This window comes from Opisthocomus hoazin, chromosome 2, assembly GCF_030867145.1.
Source record: "Opisthocomus hoazin isolate bOpiHoa1 chromosome 2, bOpiHoa1.hap1, whole genome shotgun sequence".
NCBI lineage: Eukaryota > Metazoa > Chordata > Aves > Opisthocomiformes > Opisthocomidae > Opisthocomus > Opisthocomus hoazin.
This window is the reverse complement of record NC_134415.1, coordinates 54,586,433-54,604,600: the sequence shown is the minus strand read 5'-3', so window position 1 is coordinate 54,604,600 and position 18,168 is coordinate 54,586,433. Positions and strand designations below refer to the sequence as shown.

General features: G+C 41.6%; 1 protein-coding gene across 6 annotated transcripts in view; it reads left to right on the top strand.

Moving 5' to 3' along the window:
- MAP3K4 (mitogen-activated protein kinase kinase kinase 4) overlaps positions 1 to 15,371 on the top strand; it is an 81,013-nt gene extending 65,642 nt beyond the window's left edge. For 5 of the 6 annotated variants that reach the window (XM_075413710.1, XM_075413707.1, XM_075413709.1 and 2 more), the window contains 8 exons: positions 1,493 to 1,684; positions 2,318 to 2,388; positions 4,655 to 4,771; positions 6,275 to 6,434; positions 12,683 to 12,805; positions 13,355 to 13,461; positions 13,668 to 13,847; positions 14,820 to 15,371. In XM_075413710.1, the coding sequence (XP_075269825.1) occupies positions 1,493 to 1,684; positions 2,318 to 2,388; positions 4,655 to 4,771; positions 6,275 to 6,434; positions 12,683 to 12,805; positions 13,355 to 13,461; positions 13,668 to 13,847; positions 14,820 to 14,840 (971 nt within the window). In that variant the 3' untranslated portion in view covers positions 14,841 to 15,371. Of the gene's footprint in view, positions 1 to 1,492; positions 1,685 to 2,317; positions 2,389 to 4,654; positions 4,772 to 6,274; positions 6,435 to 7,333; positions 7,418 to 12,682; positions 12,806 to 13,354; positions 13,462 to 13,667; positions 13,848 to 14,819 lie in introns of those variants that run through there. The other variant, XM_075413711.1, reaches the window with a different exon arrangement.
- The last annotated feature ends 2,797 nt before the right edge of the window (positions 15,372 to 18,168 follow it).

Sequence of the window (18,168 nt, the reverse complement as noted above, 5' to 3'; positions counted from 1 at the left end):
TAATGTCTGTTGAACTAGTGCTGTAGTAAAAGGTTGAATCTTAATGCTGATTGTGAAGAGGTTTTCACAGCTTTGTATGTGGAAAGGGGGGAAAAAAGTTCTGATTACAGATAGAAGATACTGCTAACAGAATCATAAGGTGTACTCTCTGAGGTAGGAGTAATTAAACTTCATAAAAGTTACATCTTTTCAGTTTCTGAAAGATACTAGCAGTGTTGAGTACATTTATTACTATAGGAGTTGCAGAAGTTTGCTGTCCCTGTTCAGTGCCCAATTATGAATTGCATGACAGTAGGAAGCACTTCCTCACTTCCTAAGATCTCTCCTCAGTGCAGGATTTTCTTATTTTGGGTGTCTAACAGCATGTGATCCTATACTGTTTCCCAAAGTCAAGGTTGTTATGGGGCCTCTGCCTCTGTGTCCTGTTCCTTATTTTCGTGAAGAAACTTAAGTAACTTGATTACTTCTGAGACTCCTATAGTATACTATACTATACAGATATATACATGTGGGTTGCTTGCGTATATTCTGGCAGGGTGGAACTTCGTGAAACGTTAGAAATAAGTTTTCTGTCGCATAAGAACTTGGGTCATCGTGCGGCTCCAAACACAGGAAGAACAGCAATATTTTTTTTCTGAAATCTAGAAGGCTTATATTTTGTTTGGAAGAAAAACACCAAAGGAATTGAGTTTGTTTAAACTAGGAAAAAAGAATGAGGGAAAACCTGAAAATTTCTAGAAGACTGCTACAATGGGAACTGGTTTTACTGTTCACTGTGAATGAGACAAAGATTTTAGTTTAAAACTACAGCAAGGCAGCTTTAGTGTAGATGAAATAGTATTAATTACAGGTGGGCAGTAGAATATATCATTTGGGAGTATCAGTATCCTCCATCTTCTCAAGGCTGTTAGAAGCAGGTTAGACTACTGTCTGTCAGCAGCGACAGATGTGTAATTTTTGTGCTTTACAAGGAGGGAATAAATTAATGCTGCCGTGAGGTTTCTTCTGGCCTCACTCACTAGGATTCTATTTTGTGATAAGACTTGAAAGCTGGAGTTATCGAATACTTCTAAATCTTTGAAATAACAGGTGCTATGAGTTTTCCAAGAAATCTCTCATATCTTTGTAGAGCAACACCTTACCTGTCCTCCTTTCCTTGGTGCTCTTAATGACTCTAACATACTTCCAGTGGTTAGTTACAGGCCAACTGAAAACAAGTGTGTTGCATTTCATACATTTAATTTCCTGTAATCAAGTAGTAGATGATTAGAAAAGTACTAGTATTCTCATTTTACATAAGTTTCATATGTGGTTCATAAGTGATGGTTCCATACATGATTGCTAAAATGTTTTATTCTTTTCCTACATCTGAAATTAGACTCACAAAGTAGTTGTCTTCTAACTCAGGTCACTTCACGTATATCAAACAGTAACAAAATATAAACACAGTGAATTTTTCTCAGTCAAGGAAATTGTTCATCACTCTTTTTAGACACTACTTCCAAGCAAGCACCGATTGAAGCTGTTCAAAAGTCTGTGCAGTTGTTTGAAGAAAGGAGATACAGAGAGATGAGGAGGAAGAACATCATTGGCCAAGTTTGTGACACACCAAAATCTTACGATAATGTCATGCATGTAGGTTTGAGAAAAGTGACTTTCAAGTGGCAGAGGGGAAACAAAATTGGTACGTTTATTATACCGTAATTTATCAGGCTAAAATACCAAGCTTAGTATTTCTGAAGGAAATCTAAGGCTATCTTTTGAAATCTTGGGTCTCTGCATAGATAATATCAGCTTTACTGAAATCAGAATGTTAAAATACAAAATACTGTGGCAGCTAGGATTTCCTTTATGTAGAACTTTAGTTTTCACTTGTCAAATAACAAGAAACAAATGAGGAGATGAATTTGGTTAGGATAGTTACTTGGGTATGGTCCTGCAATTCCTGCATGTGTTTAACCCTACAAAATGCTTGAAGAGTTCTGCTTTTGAAAGAACCAGAGATATGAATGGAAATGAGCACAAACTTTGGGATTTTATTTCACCAGTATTGTTTGGGGATATCCTCATATTCATGTGAAGTTTTCTTTCAGGTCATCCTATTAATTTATTGTTTTTACTTTTAATCAGCTTGGATTCAGGACTATGAATGTAGTATTAGGTGTTACAGGTTAAAAGCTACTTGAAATTTTCAATGAAAATTAAGGTAAATAACGTTGGCAGGCTCAATTTTCAGTGATGTTTTCTGGTTGCAGTTGATGTGCATATTGCTTATTGAATGTAGTGTAATTAGTTTTTCTTATTTTTAATTCTGCAGGGGAAGGCCAGTATGGGAAGGTCTATACCTGTATCAGTGTTGACACTGGAGAGCTGATGGCTATGAAGGAAGTGAGTACTCTCTGTACAAGAATCACTGCTGCCATTGTTTTGTTCCCAAGCCAAATGTGTATGACTTAGCAGGCATGAAGGATTTGTAAACACTGTTGTTAGCTAACTGGGAAAGGATGGGAAGACAAATTGTTTCTTTGTGTAGCCACATCGGCTACTATCACTTGTTCCTCCTTAGGTTGCTTCAGCTTTTTCTTTTCAGTTTACAACTTTCAATTTAAATGCATATAAAATGGATAATGGGTTTTTTTCTAATCTCGTAGGGATGTTGTGAACATAATGAATGCTTGCTTAGTATGTGTGAACTCCCATTGAGAGACCTTAAATTATTTTGGAAAGAGTTTTCTGATTAGTGAGGACTGTTCACAAACTTACATTTTATTTTGCAGTATTTCATCTTACATTTTATTCCTTGTACTTCATTACTTAGAGAAAACAATTGGAAGTGTCACATCAGATGTTTTTCAGCTTTTCCTATAGTTGAAGTCAGCTAGGCTGAGTCACAAAACTGTTGACTAACCTGGCAAGTGCAGAAAATTTAATTTTAAGGGTAGAAGTAAGTAAAGCTGTGTAGGCGTAGACATCCGTTTTGCCTACAGCACCTTGTTTTTTAAAATATTTGTATTGTTTAGTTTTATTGCATTTCTACGTCTTCAGACAACTGCGAGCATCAACTGTTGACAACAGTTACCATGCCAGTCGTTTGATGCTAAAGCAGTTACATTTTATGAGCCAGTTCTTCCACGCACACAATACGTATGTGATCTTAAAGGTGTGGAAAAGCAACACGGGGCTTATGCTTAACTTCCTGTACCGTACTCATTCACTGGCTAACTAATACCAACACTTGAAATTTTGTTGTAGTTGTGTTTGCTTTTTTTTCTCCCAGTGAAATAACATTTCCCCCCCCATCAGTAGCACTATCTGTTTCTGGAATTCAATGCTGCTTCTAGATGCAGGTGCTTTTTGCAGATTAGCATGTATGTGCTCTTTAGCAGAAGTTCATATACATTAAATGGACCTTGTTTGACAGACAATTCACTAGTATGCCGCCTTTTCCAGCAGCATTTTTAACTTCCAGAATTACTTCACCAAGAAGCATTCCCCGCCTCCCCACTGTAGGCTTAAATGTAAACTATTTGCAACTTCCAGATAAAAGGCTTTTCTGGATTTCCTTAAGAGTACCTTGGGAGAATGTTTATTTATTTTTAAACTGGTTAAAAACATTGCATTCCCCCTCCCCGGAGGTTTCTTCAGACTTTACTGTCTTAACCACAGTGTTACTAAAATCTCCACAAATTATAGTGGACAAGCTTTACTACAAATATATAGTATTGCAACTTTGAAGTGTTAGGAAATACGAGAAATACTTGAACGTAATTTGTCATCTTTTAGTAATCTCCATGTATTTAAATTTGCCACAGTACAGACTGCATCCTGAATTGGTACATGGAACAAAGCAATCATAACTATTCTAGTAACCAAAGGTAAAACGTGCATTTATTTCTCTAGAATTTGTCCTGTACTCCATTAATGAGGTTTCTGCTTTCTACTAGTATGGTAAAAGTAGCATCTTTCATAAGTTGCTATGCATTTTGCTCATCTTTGTGTGAATAGAAGCTTTAAATTGTTTTTTCAGAAGACTTGATAATTTTCTCCTCCATGAAAATTCCATCACGGCATATTGTAGGAGATGTAATGAAAACCTGTTTCTTTCCTCAAAACCTTTATGACTGTATTGTTCCATGCCACACCTTTTCATTGCAGATGCCTCATTCTCAGTAAAGAAACCCCTCAAAGAAATCCCTTAGACACTCCATTGATGAAGTACCTGGCAACTAGTCTTTCTTGAATGATAGCTCTCACTTGATGTTACTTTCAGATTCTCCTGTACTGTGTCTATTTACTACGTTTAAGCTAGAAGGCAAGCTCGGAAGAGATATCTGTGTGCCCACATGTGTGTATTTATACATTTAAATAACAGCATTTTGCTCTTACAAAGTTTATAAATCATATATGCATGTAATTTTCAAAAAGTGGTTTGGTGTTCTTTTTTGTTAAGTTTGGGGATGGATGGAGGGGGTGGTATTTTGGGGCTTTGTGTGATGATACTGGTTTTTAAAAAATAAAAGTTTTTTAGCTGTTTTCTTGGTTTGTGCTTGGGTTTAGGATGGGTTGTTTGGTTGTGGGTTGTTTTCGTTTTGTGGGGGTTTTTTTCCTTAGTTATTTGAAATAGAGGCGAAATAATGAAAAATCTGTCTTGCAGATAAGATTTCAACCTAATGATCACAAAACCATCAAAGAAACAGCTGATGAACTGAAGATTTTTGAAGGCATCAAACACCCTAATCTTGTTCGTTATTTCGGTGTGGAGCTCCATAGGGTAAGAAAACATGAATTATTGGAGCTTTTTTACAGGGCAGAGAGAAAAATTTAAGAAGCTTTGGACTGTGGAGATTTTACTTGAGAACAGTCTGCTTTAGCCTGATTGTCTGGATATCTCTGTGAATTGCAGTGTGTCTTTTTTCTTCTGAATGTTGAGGTCTCTGAAACTTAGTTTGGAGAAATTTTTTGGAATTGGTACATGAACAGAGAAGGTTTGCAATAAGTCAATAGAGCGAGTAATGCTGGAGCTATTCTGTGCTGCTACTCCGTTCAGCTGCTCTAAAAGCAAGCTATATCGTAAATGGTATCGTAAATTTTGCATGTAGATAAAGACTAGACAGCCTAAAACACAGCTGCTTCACTGTTAGTAGAAAAGTTTCTACCAATGTCCTGTTGATTTCTGTAGAAATTTTGTGCTGGTGTTTAGCTCATGATGACAGACAAGTATCTTAAGGAAGCAGACCTTTTGGAATTCAGCTAGCGCCTCTTCAGAAAGAAAAACGAGTTTTCTTGCTTGAGCAGCAGAACTAATGAAGCCTGATTTTCTTAGGGCATTGGACTCCAGAGTTGAGTGCTGAGATATCCTGCCTTTTTGTTGCTATCTGCTTCCCACGTGCCCTTCCCAACTCCCGCTGTGAGTCTCAGGTCCTTCCTGTATCTCCAGGCAGCAAGATGGGCAGGTGTCTGGCTGGAAAGCGGTGTGTGGTTTTGACTGATTTGCTCAGTGTGGCTGGGTTGATTTGCTGACCCGTTGCTGGTTAGAAGGGGACAAAGGCTGCTTTCTGTCTGCATTTCTTTTCGTGAGGATACAGCTTTGGGTGTCTGTGCCACTGGGTCATTGGTTTCTCAGGCTAGTTCTAAGAGCCCAGTGTCTTTGCCATCTTTTTGTATTAATGAAGTCTGGCTGAAATTGGCTGGACTTGGACACGGAGAAAGGGAACAAGAGCCTAAATTTCCCTTAAAGTGAGTTAGAGTTGGTGTGCTTGTTCAAGTCAACAAAAACAACAACAAACTTGCCCTCCTCAAGAAATCAACACATGATATTGGAGGCACTGGGAGAGAGAGGAAAAAAAACCAAAACCAAACAAGCCCCAAACTTCATTTTACCTTTTTTTCTAAGTATGCAAAGGACCTTTTGTATTTCTGCATAATATACCTGCAGGATTTCCAGAGTATTTTCTGGTTGCTGCCAAAGTAACATATTTTATACCATCAAATAGTATCAGTTACTTACATATGATGCAGATAGACATGTAGCAGAGATTTTTCCATAGCTGTGCAATGCAATATATCAGATTGAAGCATGCCCAAGGAATAGAGTTCTGAAGAGAAGATTTATTAGGTATTCCATGGTAAGAGGAGCTTCCATTAAAACGTTACATGGTACTTCCATTGCTCTTTTCACAAACAGTAAAGGGTGGAAGGAAAACTTGATCTTAATTCAGTGTTTAAAAAAAAAATAAAATAAAACCAATGAAATCCCGTTTGGTTCCCAAAACAGGAAGAAATGTACATCTTCATGGAGTACTGTGATGAGGGCACTCTGGAGGAGGTATCAAAACTGGGCCTTCAGGAGCATGTCATCAGGCTCTACTCAAAGCAAATAACGATTGCTATCAATGTACTACATGAACATGGTATCGTTCATCGAGACATTAAAGGTAATGTTAATCGTAAAAGGTAATGTTGTTGTTTCAGTGTTGTAGATGGGGGGGAGTGGTATTTGGGAGGGAGAGACGTATTTGCAGATTTAGCGCACTTTATCTATACAGCCATGCAGTACATAAAGCCTTCCACTCATTTTTCAATTTTCAGTTTAGACAGTTTTGGCTAGTTATATGTGTCTTTTTAAGTGCAGACCATAAAAAACGTTCACAGTTGGAAATGCAAGCTCAGAAATATTGCCTGTGATTTATATAATTTCTGTAGACTTTAAGCTTGTTGGGGATTCAGCCAAATGCATATTTTGCTCCTTTTATTTCTAGTACTAATATACTGAGTTATGTAATGCTGTTTTTCTTCTCATCTGTGCAAGAAACAGTGGTGTTTTCTGGGAGCTGACAAGCAGTGAACAGTGCTAGAGTTGTTCATCAGAACTCTTCCTTGTGATTCTGATTTTCCAGAAGAGTTTTAGGATTTCAGATGAATGGTGATAAAACATAGTAATAAAGCCTTGTTAAAATAAGGTAAAGGGATATTGTAAAATTACTTATCTAGTGGGTTTTTAGCCATACGTTTATCTACTCATGCCTGGCTCTCAGCTTTTGCTTAAAAAATGAGCAGACGGGAACTGTGATAACTGAAGGGGGTTGGTTTTGGCATTTGCTTAAGGCACTCAGTCCACATTTCACATTCATTTTTCTTTTCCTGCGCTTTCCAAGAACATCCTCCATGTCTAGTTACCTTGGTTTTGTTAGTCTGGCGTAGTTTGCTCTCCTATGGCAGAAACTTAACAGAAGGTAGGGGAAACAATGCACACAAAATGCCCTGCGAATGCTCATTTTATGAAAAGGCAGTGCAACCCAACGATGCTGGGTTTCTATGTCCCTCTTGCTCACAGGGTTTTGAATCACCGCAGCAGTGTAGGAGGTTCCCAGTTGCTCTTGGTCCTTTGGCCTCATGCTTCTCATTTGGGAAAAGAACTATCTACGATCCAGAGGCCTCCCATCCAGGTAGGCCACTCTTGAGTCAGTTTTGGCTTTTTTTCCTAGAAAACACTTTCCTTCACTCCCATTCCCCAGCAATCTTGCCCTTTCTCGTTCTCCTTCCTGACCAAAGGTTTCTCTCTAGTTGTGGATTTCCCTCCGTGCTTTTCACAGTGCCCCCCTTGCCCTTTACTTGATCATTCCATATCCAGGTTCTGCTTAGCTGAATTGCGCTCTCCCGGAATCTCGTTGTAATCAACATCCAAGGCTGGCTGACAGGGATTTCTTTTGTGCTGCTCTATGTCATTGCTGATTTCTGGATATGTTTCCAAATAGGTCTTCCTCTCATCAGGGAGATACAGTGAAGTGAGAAGAGCTGTTGAACGGAACTGTAATGCTGTGTTGTCTGAGGGCATTTCTGGTGCAACAGGTTCCTCATACCAAATGCTGGGGTGTTCCTTGAGAATAACAGCAGCTATAAACATAGGGTCACTGCAGACACATCTATGTATAGACTTTCCCAAAGTTTAATGATAGAATATGAAGACAGACCACAGAGGGTATTTTTATAAAGGATGCCTCATGTTACATTGGAGGTCTCTTGCTCTCTGTTTCCTTGTATGCTGACATTACATCCACAAGTTTTCAGGCTAACAGCAGTAAAGAAAACTCTGGTTTTACTTTTGACTCTTATGTAGTCAGGTACACTTATTTTTCTGATAGGGAAGGATGATAATAAGTCATTCAGATTGTTAAAATGCCTTTCCTATGGAAATCTTGCTGTCGGATCACACTCTCCTGGTCAGTTTGCTGAACATCACTGTGGATCTGTTTCTCTCAGCAGAAGATAACCAATTCATAGACTAATTGTTTATACGTGTCCTGCAGTTGGTGTCTGCAAGTACCTTGTGTGCAAAAATTGAGTTTTTCGGTTAGTAGCGTCCACTAGTGCAGCCATTATCCTTCAGCTGCTACTTGAGCGTAAAAGATGAAGCAAGGCACAGCTGCCTTGAACTCTTTTTCAACCCATGGTTGTGAGAGCAAAGCAAACTGAGGGTAATGTTGGCTGGTTGTTACACTTGGCTGCACTGGTTGTGATTAGTCTACATTAATGTGTAAAGTATTTGGTGTAGTGTGTAGCAGGTCATTAAGTCTTTTGAGATAGCTTTGGGGGTTTTTTTGGTTTTTTTTTAATCTCTATCGTGGGTGTTGGATTTTAACCACTGTGGGTAAGTCCTGATTCCTCAGTTACGATTACTTCACTTTTTGCAAGGAACCTGTTCTGTTCAGTGATCGAAAATAATGGAGTATTTAATGCTGAAGGGAGTCTCTGGACATCTCTGGTTGAGCCCTCTGCTCAAAACAGGACCAACCTCAGTATCGCATCGAATGTCAAATTAGAACAGACTGCTCACTTACGAGTATCTTGAGGGATGGAGATTTCCCTTTGCTCTAGGCCACATCCCAATGACTGACCTGTCCCCGTTATAAAAAACTTTTTCTTGATACTTCCCTGGAATTTGCAGAGGTTTCTCTTTGTCCGTTGTCCATTTCACAGTGTGCCTTTGAGGAAAATATCTGTTTACATCTTCTTGATATCCTCCCATTACACAGCTGAAAACAGCAATGAACACAGGCACACACACTCCTCTAGTCTTCTTTAAGCTAAACAAATTCATCTCTCAGCCTCGCCTCGTACATTGTGTCCACCAGCCCTCTGACCATCCTGATGTCCTTCTGCTGGGTTTCCTCTAGTACATCCATGTTGGTCTTGTACTGGGGAGCCCAAAAACAAGACACTGCACTCCAAGCGTGGTCTCGCAGGTGCTGAATTGACAAGAACTAATCACTGAGGTCATGCTTGATGCTTTCTTTGTGGGAGAGAAGGGCATATTCTTGAAGATTGCTCAGATTGTGTTTTCAGAATGAATACAGAAAACTAAGGGATTGTATCTGAAGCTTCAGTAAAACAGTAAACCTGTGAAATGAGATGCTCAAGGCCATGAAGTCTTCATCAAAGTGTTACTGTACTCTTGTTAACTTTGTTGTTAGCTCTCAAAATTTCTGCTATTCCTGCCCTTGTGTCCTCATGATGAGCGCAGGGGAAGGAAGGCCATTCAACAAGAGACAGAAGGCTGTTCAACAGGAGACTGCAGGCATGTGTCACACTTTCTGAAGTAAAAGAGGATGCTACAGCCGATTTTTCTCATCAAAGGGTAGCATTTGGCCTGCTTGTTTCTTGAATGCATTTGGCTGCCACAGAGCTGAAGTACTGGCTGAGGAATGTCTATGAGCTGTCCCTCTTTGTGGAATTATGCCACAGTTGTTAGTGGGGCTTTTGGTACTGCTCCGCAGACTCACAGTATTTACACCAGCACCTTTGGAATATCACGCTAGCGCAGTTTTCACTGCGCTTAATACGGGGCTGACTTGGCACAGAGATACAGGGCTTGAAACTTCAGTTTAAATGCTTTGGTCATAGCTATTGTTTTCTCTAGTAAGTGTACAGCTTTTGACATTTGCTCTTTGCAGTCTGCCAAGAAGATCTTGTGGTATAAACAGCAGTAGGGCCTACCTCTTGCCTCTGCCAAGTACATCCAGTGAAGATGCATTTGGTAGTGTATGTGCAGGGGGAGAGAAGGAACAGATGGGTGTGTTGTGCCTTTTTGCTGTTTTAGCCATGGTCTCCAGTTTTATTTTGCTTATTAACCATGCAGATATGGTTACCGTTCCAGTAGTGTTAACTAGCAAAGGTAAAAAGTGTCGAGCACCCTCAAAGGTACTGCCCTTGTGTCACCTGTTCTCTTACCCAGGTCCTGCTGGATTCTGCGCAGGTTTCATCTAATGAGGAGACACTTTTTAAAGACTCCTTCTAAGAGGTTGGTCTTGGTCTATGAAGCAGAGACCTAGCGGCTTACAAAACAGAGGCTTCAGCACACAGCACATCAGTGGAAGCTTTATTCAGCTGACAGAAAATGTCAGCGACACAAGTCTCCAAGTGCTGTCTCTTTCTTTGTGGTGAAGCTTTGGTTCGTTGCTGTTCCATTTGACAGTTCCAGGTGCTTTCAGGACAAAGGCTCACAGGAGCTTTCGCAGTAACATTTATGCTAAATTGTCATTACTTTTTTTTTTTTTTTTTACAGGGGCAAACTTTAATTTGAAAGGCCTTCTAAGTAGGTTCTGAACTGTATTAAACCAAACTATCACAATAGCTTTAGATTCAGTCAGAAGAGAGATGGTTGCACTTCAGCTCTGACACTCGGTACTCAGAAACCACTTGGTAGCCTTCCATGAAATCTGCGTGTTGCTTTCTTGAGAAATGGGAACACAGGTTTCCAAAACATCCTTATAGAAGTGTTTGCTAGCGATGGCCATTTTTCCTAAGCTCTTCATGTGGGCTCAGTGCCCCTACTTTCTATATGAGAAGTAGTTGTTTGAAAATGGTTAGAGAAAGAAAAGCCTTGGGCAGTTGTTCAAAGAAGGAAGCTGCTGATAGAGTAACTGTCACTATTCTAATACATTGCCGATATTTAATGTCCCATCAAGCTGCCTTTTTGTACTGCTTTGGTGTCTTTCTGGATTCTCTTTCACTCAAGGAGCTTGAGGGATGGTGTACCCAGCTCCGTTACATCTGCCTGTGACTGCAGGGTGACTCTGGACACGTGTGTTCCACTGATGGCGAACTGCAGAACCCAGCCAAAGAATTCTGATTGCGAGTGTGCGCAGGCACCTGAATGCCAGGAGTGGAAAACCTACAGACACAATCTGCAGAAGAGTTGTATTCACTGATAGTTAATACTTCTTTCAGAACTTGTAAAAGGCTTACAGTAATTAAAAGTTGGAATTTATTTCCATTAATGATTTCTCTCCCTCTTTTGTAGTGTAGTTCTGTGCAACACCTCTTGGACTAAAGAAATCTTGCTTTAGTTACCCAGCATTCTCATAGTAGTTACAGAAACCCTTTGAGAAAACGGGCAGGGTTTTGGCATCACTGACCTGCACTGCCTTTTTTTGACTCAAGCCTTTTGAGGATTCTTTTTCTGTTCTGTGAGGGGAATCCTGGGGATGCCAGCCAAGCTAACTGGAAAAAGTCATTAACTAAGAGAACTTAACACAAAGGAGGAGCAGCGAAGAATTCCTGCATTGACCTGTGTTCGACGTGGAACAAAAGTGGGAAACTTTAGGAGGTTATATTCAGATGAGCCATTTTTGAAAGACTCGTCTGTGTGACGTGGGAAAAGGCTATGTGTAACAAAGCCCCCAACATTTGCCTATTCCTAGAGCAGGCGAGCGGTTCTGTTCTGTGCAAACCATCTTTTCTCAAGAGAGATCACAGCTGAAGCTGTATTTCTGCCAGGTAACTCTTGCCACTAACTTGTGGTTTCGTTGTGATACTTGCAGCATCCAGGATTTGGCCTGAGATGTATGGTGAGCTCCTTCTGCTCTTTTCTGCTCTGCTTCTCTTTCTGCTCCTTCTTTTCTGTTGGCTGTCAACATGTGTTTTGGTAGGTTGAATGAAAGAAAACCACTGGTTATCAAAACCACTTGGCTTGCTTTGCACTGTTGTGTAGAGCAGGTGGCTTGAAGCCACCTGCAGATTCCCCATGTAGATTTTCAGCCATGCTAGGGAAATATTTTCTGGTGCAGGCTGGCGGCATAGCCAGCTGTTACAACAGTAGCCCTCCTCCAGAAATTTTTCTGGAAGTAGGGCACAATAGGAGTGGGCATTTGGTAGTACGTGTAATAAAATGCTGTAAGGTCCGTTTTGCAAGTCTGCCGTGATGGCACAGCCATATATCATCATCATCATCTGTTTTGACTCGGCAGAGCTCAAAAGATGGCTAGTGGGAGGTACGCCGTAATGGCGTCTGCCGGGAAGCTCCTTAAGGACAGGTGTGTTTTCGCAGTGCAGTGCTCACAAGGATAAGCACTGGAATTAATAAATTTCTGGAGGAGTATTTTCTCGTAATGAGCATGTATGGAAAGCTGATGAGTTTGCCTGTGTATTGCTTTATGTTTTGAACACTTCTTGTTGTCAGCTTCCAGTACGCTTAGTCTTAACACAAACCCACCAAAACTCTCGTTGGCTAATGGTAACGTACCCTTTGGGGAACATGTCTAATGCTTTCGTATTCCATGCTTAATCCACAGGTAAAGATCTAAATGTGAACTCAGCTGTTACCTACTGTGTAACCTCAAGAAGCCCTCATTCCTCACTTCAGCACTAGTTTAACAAGTGTTCCTGGTTTTTGTGTGTTTCCTAGGAGCCAACATCTTTCTTACTTCATCTGGGCTGATTAAACTAGGAGACTTTGGCTGCTCAGTGAAACTGAAGAACAACACCCAGACAATGCCTGGAGAAGTGAACAGCACTTTGGGGACTGCAGGTAAGGAAGCACGTGCTAGGCAGATACTTGTCTAGTTACCATAAAAGAAGAAACCTCTGCCAAAAGTCTGGGCTGGAGTAAAATGGTATGTTTCAGGGAAACTTGATTTTACCTTGGCTGGTTAGATGTGCTTTATATCCAGAAGCCAAAACAACGAGTGAACGATGTAACTGGAAAGATAAAATTGTATTTGTCTTGTAACTATAAAGATGCTGGAGCTTGTGTTTTCTGGGGTTGTAGCTTTCTCTGCAGCCTTACTGAAACAATACTGTTCTTTATGAACAGCTGCTTGATCAATTTTTTTTAAATGGAAATAACTGAAAGCATATACTGTACCAGCATTTTCGCAATCGCTTTTCAAATTGACAGTCAGTTATTCTGCAAACATGTCGAAGAAGCAGCCAGCAAATGACAAAACTTAGCAAGAAAAGCTGAGTGGTAATTCATTACAGATGAATTAAAAAGCATTTGGTATGCCCAGTTAATCACTTGATGTATACTGTTCCTTCTGCTGTATGAACTGATGAGATCATATGTGTTGTTTCAAAGCGTACATGGCTCCCGAAGTAATTACTAGAGCTAAAGGGGAAGGGCACGGCCGTGCAGCAGACATCTGGAGCCTCGGCTGTGTTGTTATAGAGATGGTCACTGGCAAGGTAGGGATGTTTCACGTACTGAATGAGTGCATACTGTTCTTAGCAGTTCCTCTGCAAATTCTTGTCCCACTCCCAGCAGTTTGTCACGCTGAAGTCTGCAAGTACTGGGGTGGTTTTTGATTTCCTGGGGTACGGAAACTTAAGCTCTGTTGGACAGCAGGTTACTCGCCAAACCTTGCACTTAGCAATGCTGTTGCCTGTTGCAGAGGCCTTGGCACGAATATGAGCACAACTTCCAGATCATGTATAAAGTGGGGATGGGTCATAAACCTCCCATTCCTGACAAAGTGAGCCCAGAAGGGAAAGACTTCCTTTGCCACTGCCTGGAAAGTGACCCAAAGATGAGGTGGACGGCCAGCCAGCTCCTCGATCATCCTTTTGTCAAGGTTTGTCTCATGGCTTTGACTGCAGGGATGGTAAATGTGAATCGGAAACTGCTTGTAGTTGGCTTCATCATTTGCAGCTACGCCGCAGGGCTTTGGATCGCGGTGGGAGGCTGTCCAGGTATCGAGCTGATGCTGTCCAGAAAACAAGGCTTGGCAACTTTTCAGCAGGATGTGTGATGTTGCTAGCAAACACTTGACTAAAAGAACCTGGTGCGCACCATGCAATAAACTCACTGCTGTTCTGAGATGCATCATCTTTATATTAAAAAGACTTGTCCAACTTCAGCTCGGTGGTAGTTAATTGGATCTGACAGGCCGTGTGCCTAGAACTTTCGCGAGTGCATATGCACAGACTTCTGTAACACAGAGGCAAGGGGCCCCTCCATAAAAAGTGAAGCAAGCACATGCTTGAGAACTCTGCCATCCTTCAGCGCAAGGGTCTGCTTTTCTTTTAAGTTCATCTTTAAAGTTTATATTGAAAGTTTACCTGGCAGTTGGCATAACAATCTGCTGTTCTTGCATGAACTTTGGTTTAATTCTTTGCTTAATAATAGGCAAATATTCAAAGCTACAAATTTAGGTGTATTAGTAACTTCTTTTTTGAAGAAGTAGAAGCATGGTACGTTACTAAATTCTGTCCCATTTTCCAGCATAAAGTTGTTCGTTTTGGTATTCTGGTCCCATAAGAGTGTTTGGGATCATCACACCCATCACTCTCATCAGGGCGACTGTAGCCAGATGCTGCCCATCACCGAGGCGGAACGCTGCTTTAGGCACGTCAGAGTTGCGTGGTGGCGGATAGTGGAAACACCAGAATTCGCGTGTAAACATGTGTAATTCATTATCTGTATAACAAGGGAGAGAGAAAGCTTCAAAGATGTTCAGTGAAGGTGCTGAAGGAATTGATCTGTTGTCATCTTCTTGCTGCAGTGGGGACACAACTGAATTAATTGCGTTTTGTCCTCTTGACAGGTTTGCACAGATGAAGAATGAAATTATTCAGTCTCCGGCCTTTTTTATTCTGGCAAGGTATCTTTTAATCACTACTGTATGTAATATTTACATAAAGACTGTGCTGAGAAACAGTATAAAAGTTGAACTTACGAAGACTGCACAAGTGGCAAGCGTCACTTTCTCTGCTGCTCCTGTATGTTTTACTTGGCACATGTTGCTCGTGTGACAGTGTCCGCAAGTTGGAAGAAGCTGCATGTTTCAGTGAAAGTGCCATTACTACTGTATATGGACCATACCTTTTTTTGTTCTTTCTCCTGTTTCTCATTTGATTGAGAACTGTAACGTTAATGTGTAGTATTTTTGAACTCTTTAGGTTCAGAAAAATGCTGTAGTGTTATCAGGCGTTATGGACCTTGTTTTTTAATCTGTTTGTTGAGTGCACTGACTGTGAACTTTTACTGGTTTTTTTGTTTATTTGTTTTTGCAAGCTTCAGATTTGTTATGCACAAGGCTGATTAATGAAATTTAAAAAAAAAGTTTTTTCTCAATAAATGGTTTATTTTAGGAGTTGTTGGTGAAGGGTTTTTCTTCTGAAAATAAACACATGGGGTTGTGTCGAATTTTAAACTTTTTTTTTTTTTCAACGCTTGTTTAAGACTGTTAAGCTAACTTGACTGGAATAAGCTTCTCTTGCATTGCAATAGTCAATGTTTTGTCAAGGTCAGGGTGTGTAAGAAGCATCTTACACTGCACAAGTGATAACAGAATTAAGGTGTGTGTGTGTCCCCCGAGGAAATAAGGTGATGTGCAATTCCTGACACTGCCTGTTGTCTACAGGATGGAGTCATGGTCCGAAATAACATTTTTCTTGAATGAAAGTACTGAGAACAGGGAATGGTCTGCATGGCATTTCTGTGGCCAAGAGGAGAATTGGTTAAGGTTATTCATGTGTTCTGTTTGGCAAAAACAAGAACTTGCTGTTGGCTTTTTAAAACTGATTTCTCATGATAGAATCATAGAATGCTTTGTGTCGGAAGGGACCTTTAGAGGCCATCTGGCCCAACCCCCCTGCAGTGAGCAGGGACATCTTCAGCTACATCAGGTTGCTCAGAGTGCCGTCCAACCTGGCCTTTAGTGTTTCCAGGGATGGGGCCTCCACCACTTCTCTGGGCAACTGGTTATTCCTATTGCTAGGTCCAGCCTAAGTAGCAACTCCCCTCCAAATTCCTGTATTACTCACCCGAGCAGACTTCCTAGCTGCTTTGCACCGCTATAGCTGGTGGAGATCGCTCGCGCTGCATCCACACAGTAGTCCTGTAAAAAAAAAGCCGCAAGCGCTTTCCTGCAGGTCGTTGTGGCGTTTTTGTCGGAGGCCAGGAAGAGGCGACAATGGCAATGTCAAGACAAAACCAGTTCGTAGCGGTCTTCTACACCATTGCCCTGTTGTCTTGCTCATGGAGCAAGCGCAGTGGTACCACAACCCTCAAATGGCACCCGTCTCATTCCACAGTCTGCTCATTCCTGGTCACTGCCCCATGCAACCCCCAGCCTTTACCCACACCTACAGCACCCAACATCCCTCCTGCGTCCAGGCTTCCTTCTTTCTCAGCCCCTGCCTGAACCTCTTTCCAACCACAGCATTTCCTGAGATCCTGCCCACTTCTATCAATTCCCTGTCTTCACTGAGGGGGGGGTAGGAAGGAGGGTAAGGGCTTGGTAAGGAATTCTGCCTTGGGTTGTAAAAAAGCTGATGAGCCCTTTGGGGTGCTGAGATCTTAAAAACCTTCACGTAAGGTGGGTTGGACTGACAGCAGCTGTAGAACAGAAGGAGCAGGGTGACTTCAGGATGGGAAGAAGCCAAAGACTGAGAGTCCTGCGATGTCTGTCCACAACTGCAGTGGGTCCTCTGTTTTGTCGTTTCGATTAAAATCAAACATGGGCTACAAGGCCGTGCTTTCTGCCCTGATTGCTAAAGTGAAGGTTACAGATGGCACTTTGTGAAACCGATGCCCATCAACTTGAACAATAGCTCACTAGCCTACCTGTAGAGGAATTTATTTTAAAGTTGCCTTTCAGTGCCCAAATGCTCTTGTTAGGGCAGGTGCTCGCCTCTCCTCCAGGCTGCAGGTACAGCGAGCAGTGGGACTGATTGCACTGGTGGGATTGCACCGTCTGGTGCTGCCCTGCGTGGAAGCATCAGAAGACTTTTGCTTACCTCAGAGCAAATGACATCATCGATATCTAAAGCCGAACAAGGTGGTTTCAAACAATCCAGTCTATCTCTGTCCATCGTTAGTGGCAGCTTTCCCCCTTAGCTCTGGGCAATTCCAACAACCTTGGTTGGCTTCCACAGGCTGAAATTGGCTTCAAGTTCATCGTGCTCTTCATAACACCTCCCAAGTGCAAACTTGGCCCAGTTTTCACATATTGTACACCGATGTACGTCAAGCCATGCTGCAGTAACTGCAGCAGGTGGAATGAAGTAACAATAGCGTGACCTGTGTAATCCGGATTCTGACGCTTGTAGCTCCAAAGCTGTTCATCATCTGTCAACTTCATTCTTGTCTGAACCTCATTTCAATCAAGCTTGCTTTCCCACCATGTAAAATGTCTGTTGGCAGCGAGTGGACAGGCGAGGGCTTTGACTTGCCTGTTTTCTCCAGTCACCCAGGGCCTAGGTAAGCAATGCAACAAACTTCACTTGAAAACAAATAGCAAAGCCTCTTCTCACAAGGGACAGCTAAACAGATACCGCACCCAAACCCACGCTAACAGCGCAAGGACGTGCTGCCACGTGAAGGTACTACTTTGTTCCAGCGTATTGCTTTGGCCTCTGAAACTCTCCTTGGAGACGGTGATGCCTGGCTTGTGCTTGAAAGCTTGAAGCTTTCTCTAATCCAGTGGACTGGCTTGCCAAGTTGGGTTTGATTTTTATCAGGTAGATTTTCGTTGATGAAATAAAATACACCTACAGACTTCTTCTAACGTGTATGTGGTGTTTTTTCGGCTTGCTTAGTGTGAATTATTTTCTGATGGTTACTTTGTCTTCAGAGATTAGATTTGCTCCTGACAATTCCTTTGCTGTTAACTGACATTCAACTTGTGGTGTGAATTAGAGGAACCAATTACAGAATTAAACTGCAATTTTGTTGTGAGTGTTTAGACAATAGGTATACTTCTTCTGAAGTAGATGAAGGACCTTAGGCCCAGTGACTGGTGTCTTCTAGGCTCCCCCACCTCTGCTTAGCTGGGGTGTACTCCTGACGGCACCGAACATCCAGCTGGCGTGGGAGAGCAGGGGAGGGCTGGGGACGGGGTCGGATGGAGCACGTGTTTCAGCGTCAGCCTCTAGACTTGCAGCTTAAGG